The sequence below is a fragment of the Austrofundulus limnaeus genome, unplaced genomic scaffold (assembly GCF_001266775.1).
Source record: "Austrofundulus limnaeus strain Quisiro unplaced genomic scaffold, Austrofundulus_limnaeus-1.0 Scaffold36, whole genome shotgun sequence".
In the NCBI taxonomy this organism is placed as follows: Eukaryota; Metazoa; Chordata; class Actinopteri; order Cyprinodontiformes; family Rivulidae; genus Austrofundulus; species Austrofundulus limnaeus.
This window is the reverse complement of record NW_013952438.1, coordinates 2,720,572-2,730,180: the sequence shown is the minus strand read 5'-3', so window position 1 is coordinate 2,730,180 and position 9,609 is coordinate 2,720,572. Positions and strand designations below refer to the sequence as shown.

At 38.1% G+C, this 9,609-nt stretch overlaps 1 protein-coding gene across 1 annotated transcript in view; it reads left to right on the top strand.

The window, feature by feature from the left end:
* The window catches only part of lamc3 (laminin, gamma 3), a 222,388-nt gene that overhangs the window by 164,369 nt on the left and 48,410 nt on the right, over nucleotides 1-9,609 (top strand). Inside the window, exon 12 of the mRNA XM_014006615.1 lies at nucleotides 1,438-1,665. Within this exon, the coding sequence (XP_013862069.1) occupies nucleotides 1,438-1,665 (228 nt within the window). The remainder of the gene's footprint in view (nucleotides 1-1,437; nucleotides 1,666-9,609) is intronic.

The following is a 9,609-nucleotide window of genomic DNA, read 5'->3' as shown; positions in this document are numbered from 1 at the left end:
CTTTTGAACAGTGGCTGCTTTGTTTCCCCGATGTATAACTGGTCGCAGTCCTCCTGGCACTTAACAGCATATACAACATTGCTCTGTTTGTGCTGGGGCACCGGATCACCAAAAGCTAAATAGAAAAAAATAAAAGCATAATAAAAGCGTAACATTCTTTGAAGGAATGCGTGTAGCCTGTCATCTTTGAAGCCAGAATTTTAAACTAAGATTGTCTTGTGTTGAGAAATGAGTTACAGCTCTTTTGATCAAACCTTGAAAATAAACCTAAGCAGTAATTCTTGTAATATTGTGAGCTCTTGCAAATGTTGCAAATGTCTTAAATCCTGATCCTCAACGACTACTATCTTGCATTTTTATTGTTTCCGTGCTCTTTGGCAAATATTTAAGTTTTGCAGAAGACTGGTAATCACTCATTATTCAAATCAGGTGTGTAGAAGTACAACATCTAAATACATGCAGGATAGTGGCCCTTGGTGATTTTCGATACCACCAATGTCCTTTCCGATTCTGATACCGTAAACCTCATGCTAGTATCGGCAATACTGATCTGTAACTTATAATTTGTGCAAATATGCCTAATGTGTCTGGTAAATAAAACACAGAAAATGTAGCGTATTTCAAATCACCACTTCATAAAAAATACAAAACCAAAAACAATTTTATTTATTGATTTTTTACTTTGAGGAAGCGTCCTCATTTACAATATAGCTGAGCAAATACAACAGAAAAAACACTGGACATAATCATACAAAACATGTGAAAATGGTGTTTCGAACAATAAAAAAAATGTGGTAAAATTATAAAACCAGTCAAATAAATTATTGTTTAATTATCAAGAACCAATTTATAAATGAAAACATGTCTTAATTTACATTACATGAACAAGAAAATACTGAATATGTTAATGACACAGACTGAGTGACGCAGCACGTTTACCCAGGTGGAAGACAAAGTAGTTCCCACTGAACCTATATGATTTAAATACGATTTCAGTAGTTTACTTTCTACTGTGTTTCTGTTACTGAAATATATTACCTGAAATTACTGAAACGTGTTCTAAATGACTGTCAGATACTACCACTCTAAATATTTTCTTAATACTACGTGTACAAGAGACTGGGTTATGGACATTTTGTTGTTGGTTTGCTTGATTAGCAGTATTAGGTGTATGACCATACATAACTCCATCTTTAATTATGATGACTCAAAAAGGTATTAAGTTGTAGTTGTACAATCAGCGCTTTCTCAGAGGTTCATTGAAATGAATTCAATAGTTCATGAGATATTTCGCTAATGTTTCCGACAACAAATACGCTCGCACACAAACGAGGACAAAACCATCATCGTCTTTGGCAGCAAGCGGTAAATTTTCCCACCAGCCTATTGTGCAGTTATGACTAAATCCATTCCACTTTTCTCCTCCTTGCTTTTCAGACACATCACAACTCGCTGTGGTAACCCTGACCTCAGCTTCCATCTTCTCCAGTCAGGCCGGTCCTCCCGCTCCGTGGGTGGAAACGTGTTCTTGTCCTCTGGGCTTTGCAGGCGAGTTCTGTGAGAGATGCTCCCCAGGATTCACCCGAGAAGACCCTGTCAGAGGACGCCTCTCAACGTGTGTACCGTGCAATTGCCACCATCATGGAACCTGTCATCCAGAAACAGGTAATTAGTGAGTTGGGGTTAGAAGACACAACTTGTGCATTGGTTAGAAATGACATTTGATCAGTTTGAAATGACTTGGAGTTGTATTTTTAACTAAAAGTGGCCACGTCAGAGTGAAGAATGAGAGTGACACTAAAGCATGAGCAGCCAAAAATACGCCCAATCAGGACATTTTATATTCTTAAATGCAGAACTATTTTTGAAAAAGTTAAAATGAGTCTGATCGGATTTTGATAATAGAGCTAATGACACTATAATGACTCCATATTGACACTTTATTAAAAACAAATATGTTTAGAAGACAGGTCTTAGCAGTCCTTAAAGGTAACTGAAGGTTAAGTCTGCTTTCTTTGTTTCTATTTTTAGCAATTCTTTTAAAATCCTGAAATCTAACTAGTAAAAAATGATTTTTAGAATGAAATAAGATACAATTAGTAAAAAAGGTAAATAAATAGAAAACAATGCAAATAAGAAATGTGATATTTATAAAGTTGGAACATGTGACACTTCTGTCATTGTGCATACTGTTTATTGAATTGAATTGAATTGAATTTTATTTTATTTTATTTTATTTTATTTTACAGGAACATTATTAGAGCTTCATAACATTACAGGTCAACTTTTTCTCTAAAGCTCTTGCAGTTTTTCTACCCTTGAACACATGCTTTTGTCTTCCTGTTTCAAACATTTTCCACCAACATCCAGACGTACAATAAACACAAACAACAGCTATTCTCTTTTCTATTCAGAAGATTTTCATTGATGGGGTTATACTATGACAGCAAATCAGCAATTTATAAACCCTGTCCTTTTTTAATTTAAATTTATTTTATTTTAACTGCAACAAATGGGTCCGCTGCTGTTCCTTTTCCATCTGGTATCCTGGTTTTATTCGTATGTCCAGGTGATTTTACTTGCACAACAAATTTGCCCAAAATCGTTTATTTTCAATCAAAAATATGTGATTAAAATAACATTTGACAACTTTAGTTTCACTTTACTGTAGTGCTCATCTTCATTAACTTTAAGTTTCAGATCTGGCCGTTGTTGCTACCTTTTATTTACAGTTTATGTAATAAATCTGAAAAGTGCCAAACTATAAAAATGTATAGTTCACCTGCAGAAACGTTTACATTTAAAGGTAAACTCAATCAATTTCACAATGTATGATGCTGTCAAGAGTTATAAAATGGACTCACTGATCTGTCAAAACAGCTGAATAATGAGTTTGGAAATTACAATTTATGATATAATTTAATATAACCCGAGTATTGGCATGAGCACTTCAAATGTGTCAAAGAAAGCTTGAATTAGAAAGATGGTGCCTGAAGGATCATGGGTAAGGATTTGTCTGCTAGCTTCAGTATACTGTTTAGCTACAAAAACACAAAAAGTGAAGTTAAAAGCATTTGCCCACATTTCACGCAATGCTTTCAAGACATGAGACACCTTCTGTTTGCATTGGTGTAAAGTGTTACGACATGTTGACACACAACTGTTTTGTCTATGAGCCATCATCAGGGGTAGTCACACAGCTGATTTGGCCAGTATGTGTAAATGTTCCACTTTAAACAACAGCAAGGCTGGAACTTTGCTGGTCACAAGGATTGCTCAGTTGTATGGGAAGATTCAGTGATGACAGTAACTACTCCTGCTTATTTTATAGGTACACAACTAAGAAATGTGGTTTTATTTTGTCAGTTCATTGTATTTTTAACCTACAGCAACAACACGTTTAACTTTAATGGTACATTTTCCATATTTCATTCTAGCTGCTTTATGTGAATAAGCAGATACAGGCATAGTTTGGAGCTTTGCTTTTTGGGACATAAAAGTCTGTTTTAAGAAAATTTACAGTGTTAACTTTTTGTGATTGGAAACTTGAATCCCCCCAACCCTCACATCACACCTTTTTCCATGGATTCTTTGAGGGGGGAAACTAAATCTGACTACTCTGTGTTACTTTGGGGATCATCAGAAGTTGTTAAAATAACATTTTCTGTCACCGTGCCTTTGAAAGAGAGCACTGGGTACATAGAAGAAAGTAGCCTGTTTTACTAATGCCTTTTCTGTATTTCTAAAACTGACAGTCAGTCATTGTGACTTCAAGGAAACGTAGCTCAGTCATCCCTCAGGAGCACTTGTAAGCCATCACTCAAAGTGAGAACATGGTGGCTGTACTGGTACAGCAACAATGTCATTCCACACAACTAATCTCTATAATAATGACACTAAAAATCTGGATTTAATGTCCCTGACATATTTATGGGAGTTATTATCAGCTGCTGCAGCTTCCTTTCGGATTCACACCCTGAATGCAATGTCCCGTAAATGACAGAGGTAAAACAACAGCTGGTGGCTGTGTATACAACCTCAATGCAGTTTTTTATGTGCGTGCATCTGGGAGTTTGTCCTATACACACTCTTTCTTTTTCTTTTTTTTTCTCTGAGACTTTTTCCACACTTTATTACTCTCACAGCTTTAAACAACTCTCTCCATCTCACTTGAGCAGACAACTGGCCCATGCGAGGTCCCACCCTCTAGCTTTTATCTTTCCTCAATCTCCCACTTCCTCGCGCAGCCATCTTCCCCGTTCTGCCCTTCTGCTTAAAGTCTTAGAGATCTGACCCAGTTAAGAGATGTGGCTGAGTCTGTTGTGTTTTTTTTTTTATTTTGTGTGTGTGGCCTTGTGTGTAGTTCTGTCTGCCTGTGGTTGTGTGTGTCTGAGGTCCGAAAGTGAATCTAGTATGACTGCCTGCCTGCTTCTACCCTAATTAGACTTGTTAACTGCATCTTGGCTAATGATGTCTAATTTGCTTGCAGATTTCCTGCAACTCTCATGTCTCTTCTCAATCTGAATGCCTCCCTTTTCTTTCTTACACACACACACACACACACACACACACACACACACACACACACACACGCTTGTTCTCTGCGCCTTTTCTTGTTCACCAGACTCCCTGCAGTCAGCCTTTTGCTGTCTTGTACTTCCTTTTTCCCCGCACCTGTTCTCCCTAGTCACCTTGACTTTGTATTTTGTGCCCTTGACTCCCCTCTGCGCTGAGCTCTCTCGAGTTCCCAAAGCCTTTATGCTTTCCTGTCTTTGAAAAGTGTATTTCTGTGGTATTGCCTTTTTTTTCTCAATCGCTTCTGCTCATTTTATGAAAGAGTCAGAGCAATTATGCTGGTGCCATTTCATGAGACATTGCAGCTACAATCTACATGTACAACTTGACCAAAACAGTTAGTTCATCCTTCAGCATTTGGCTATCATTTCAGTTAGCTGGCTAGCACAAGATTTAATTGTTATGATAATGGACAATGTCCTAATTTTATATAAATATATGTACAAGTCAAATGGATGGAATTACTGCTTTAGAACTAAACTAAAGCACTCAGTCATGTCTTCAACATGTTAGAAACATTCACCTTTGTTTCACTTGTGTTCTTTCCACTTACATACTTAAAAAACCAGATACAATATTGAGTAAAATGGTGGAAAGATATTCACTTTAGTAAACCATCCCCCATACTTTTCACAATTTATGGAGATGGGGATGCGGACAAACACAAGGAGATTTAATAAAAAAAGTTAAAGGTTTGCTCATGAAATCCTGTTGCTTGTTCCATTGCTGGAGTGTACGTCACAAGGCGTAACTTTTACTCAGATTAGACGCACTGTTCATCATTTGTCAACAGGCGGGCGGACCAACCTGCTGTTTCTTCTATCAGAATCCTAATTGCTGTATAATTACCTAACGACTTGTATCATCCTGCAGGGTGTGCCCACAGACAAAAACCGGGAAGGTGTTTATTCACCGGCTGCCGAGGGAAGCTGCAGCCAATGGTGCTTCATAATCATGATTTATTAACACTCTCTGGGTCGTGTCGGTGCTATTTGCTGTAGCGTATCACAACAGATTGGAAATGTTAATATTTGCAGTGGAACAAGCAAATTGCGATCTCCGCTGTGGTTCAGGGCTGTGGTGTGGATGAAGTCAAACATATGTACTTTAGATTAAAATAAAAAAAAACTGGCCCATTCAGTGTGTAGCCACAACTCTGGGCATGTGTTTAATTTTAGCTCAAACTGGACAGCATGTACAGCATGGTAATTGCATCTAACCCATCCAGAAAACAAGGCAGAGGCCATAATTCATAAATTCAAGGGTGGGTGTGGGATAACGGGAGAGCTGATTGTAATGTATAGATAGAACAGAGACACTCAATTTTCTCTACAGCCTATCCTGCAGGAGAGTGCTCATTAATCACTTAAACAAATGAAACACATGATGCTCTCGACACTCCGCTGGATATTGAGCGTTAGGTTGCTGTATTAGAGCTTTGTTAGGCACCATATTTAGACACACAAAAAAAAACCTTAAGATGTTATTGTTCTCTGAGACAGAGTATAAACGGCTGCCTTGTCCACCTGATATGAATTTAGGGATATTTTTCAAAGGGCACTTGTCAAAATTCATAGGAAGCCACATTCAGTTGCTGGAAAAGCAGCTCAAATTTGAACTGCAGTCTGTTGTGAAGTCAATGTCTCGTGGTTGGATTATTTTCTTGGAGGGAGTTTTAGGTTCAGAAACGTCCAAGTCATGCTTCAGTTTGATGATTGCTCGGGTTCGTTTCTGTAAAGTTGTCCTTGTCTAAACTAATTACATCAAGAAAAAGGTCAAAACCTTTTCAAATCAGCAGTCTTTTGACAGCGTGACTGGGAGCCAAGACAGGCAGACAGTGCTGTGCGCATTGTTTATCTCCCTGTTTATTTTTGTGTAGAATAAGTGCGCTGGTTGAGAGGAGATAAGTGAAGCGTGGCAAATAGGATCAGCAATAGAAATTACATGGAAAGATTCATTGCAGGCTGACTACATCTGTCGTTTTTTTTCTTCCTTCTCTTCCTTCGTGCTCACTTCCTTTTCTCCCTCACTGTTGCTGCTCATATCCCGTGCTGATACAGCCTGAGCATTTTAGGGCTTAGCCTGCAACAAACATGGCCCACCAGAGAGATTAAAGGCTGAATGAGCTCGTGCTAAAGCCAGCTTCACTGTACATCAGTTCATTTTCCCTCAACTTTTTCTTAAAGATTTTTCTAAGTAATGACCTCAGAGGGTTGAAGATGGCATTTGAACAGATATTTGAGAGATTTACGCTCGAATGTTCTCTGTCCAGTTTCCAAAATGACTCTCTGCACAAGCTCCCACTTTAGCTTTTAATTGAGTCTTGCCATGTGTAGCACATTTGTTCTTTCATTCACCTGCAGCCTAATCGATGCATTGACACATCATCGCATCGGTTTCTCAGGGCGGTGGCCTTTACTAACCAGACTTTAATGCATTTTGCAATGGGAGCACCTGATGTGTTATTCTTCTTCACAAACTCTGCGCAAAAGTAGAAAGGGGAAAAATAAATAAATAAAAGCCCCAGCTTTCTGACCTCTTCTGACATACTGCAGTGGGTGTGACATTTAGCTATGCAAAAACCACTCTGCATTATTCAAAAATTTGGCCGTGCACAAATGTCAAAGTGAGAAACAAGCGTTTGCTGTTACGCAACAAAACAAGGATCAGAGAGACCTTTCTTATGTTGGGTAGGTTTTTTTAGAGCAGAGAATCGGGTACGTGTCTTTGGCAGAACACCTTTTTTTTGTCAAGTAAAGTCCCACTTTTCAAATTAAAGTTCACAAAACTCCTTGTAAATTAATCTGCCTCAGGCTTTTACCTCTTTTATTTAATAAAAACAATCTTGTTATGGTCATCTCAAATAGCTGGTGTGCTTGGATTTTGATTGACATTTCAGCTAGTTTTATTAAGGCACCCATTTCTTCTTAAAGGGATCCCCGATTAGTTGTAACATTAGACTTTATTTGAAAAACATTTACTTTGTAAAATAAAGACTGTAAAAATACTGTAGGCTGTTTAGTTTTTATAATTTTTAAACTAAAAGTTTAAAAATATATTACACGGACACGGTTTAATGTTACAACTAACCGGGGATCCCTTTAAGAAAAAATGGATGCCTTAATAGAACTAACTGAAATGTCAAACAAAATCCAAGCACACCAGTGGATCCCTTTAACGTACCACAGTCAACATAAGTTTATTTAGACAGGCTTTTCTGCACATTTTTTTGCACTATTTCTGTCAAATTTAGACAAAAATTGGCTAAGACAAAAGGTAATGATTTGAGGTTTCCAGCTATGCATTTGTTTTTTGTCCATGACTAACATGCCACTATCCATAATTAGAACTATGTGAAAAAGGTTCATTTAGGTTAAAAACAGAACTTTATTTCAAGCAGAAGTGTTCAAGTAGCGTGGAGTCTTGTCCTGAGTGATGGCAGGACAGTCCAACAGATGAGGGCCTTGTCTGCAGCACCGAGGGCTTTGCTCCGGTCGATTGTGGTAAAGACAGAGCTGAGATGAAAGTCTAACTCTTGATTTACTGGTCGATCTATCTTCCATCCTTCATTTAGGGTCCTGAGGCACAAGTCATGACTGAAAGAAAGAGATCTCAGATACAAACTGTTGAAAAGAGTCATTTGTTGTAGTTTGGGCATCTGGAGCATCTTTTGGAGACTTACATGTTAAAATGGGAGGCAGACCACAAAACTCACAGAAGGGATTAGCCACTGCATGTTCTTTGGTGGGTGGCACAGTTGGCAGAGTTGCTGTCTCTCAGCAAGAATGTTGCTGGGTCAATTCCCAGGCCGGGACCTTTCTTAGTAAAATTTGCATGTTCTCTTCATGCATGCGTGGGTTTTCTCCGGGCAGTCCGGTTTCCTCCCACAGACCAAAAGCATGACTGTTAGGTTAGTAGGTAACTCTAAATTCTCTAAATTGTCCCGAGGTGTGAGTGAGAGAGTGAATGGTTGTTTGTCTATATGTGGCCTTAGGATGGACTTGCGAAATGTCCAGGGTGTACCCCATCCCTACTGCTGGATATGAGCACCACTGACCCCCATGACCCTGAAAGGAAGAAGTGGGTAAAGATAATAGATGAATGGATGGGTGGATAAAAAGCTGTACTCCAACCAAAAAATATCGTAAGAGAACAAAATTAGACAGTAACAACACCAAGAATTTTCTGAAAAAGCCAACTGTTTAGATCCCAAATAAAAAGAACTAAATTGCTGTGCAAACAAAAAAATGTGCACGCACCATTAGTGGTGTGATGCGGATGATCTACTAAGATTGCTGCGCAAATGATAACAGGTGTAAAAGTGGTGAAGACCGCCTTGTTGAAATGAAGATTTTATGTGTGCTACTGGCTGTCACCAAGGAAAGTTTGGGAGAGCAGAGTGGTCATAAAAGAAAAATGAATTTTGAAGCCATGATGATCATGGTGGAGGAGGCAAACGATCCAGGTGCAGATGCAGTGTTGTAAGGAGTTTTTCCATAAAAAAAATATGACATGGCTTCTGTTAGTGACTGACTCCAAATCAGCCCTTAGATCATCCAGCAGCTCAAAACTGGCCTTGCTGCCTAGATTAAATGTCTCTGCTACTTTTATTTCTGAAAGTCCAACTATGTTGACACATTGTCTGTTTATGTCATCCATCATTGTACTTATCCCTCCTTCTCACTACAATGACCACAGACATTTATTTAGTTAGAAGATCAGCTTTGCACATCAATCTTGCATGTGTTTTTATGCATGCAAACATTTAGTAAATCAAGTCCTGTATGATGACTTTTTTTAGATTGCTAGTTTTTAGTTCTGTTGGTATCTGGTTAATAAATGTTTCAGTCTGAGAAAAATGCCATGGAATATGTGATTGACTTTTATCCTGGTGTGTAACAACAATTAATTATTTTAATCAAAACAAAACCAGTCAGTTTTCCTTTTCAAGATGGAGTTTATTTTTCTGGGTAAAAGTCTGTGTTTTTTATTGAAATACAAAATGGTTTAGATAGTTTTTATAATATATATATA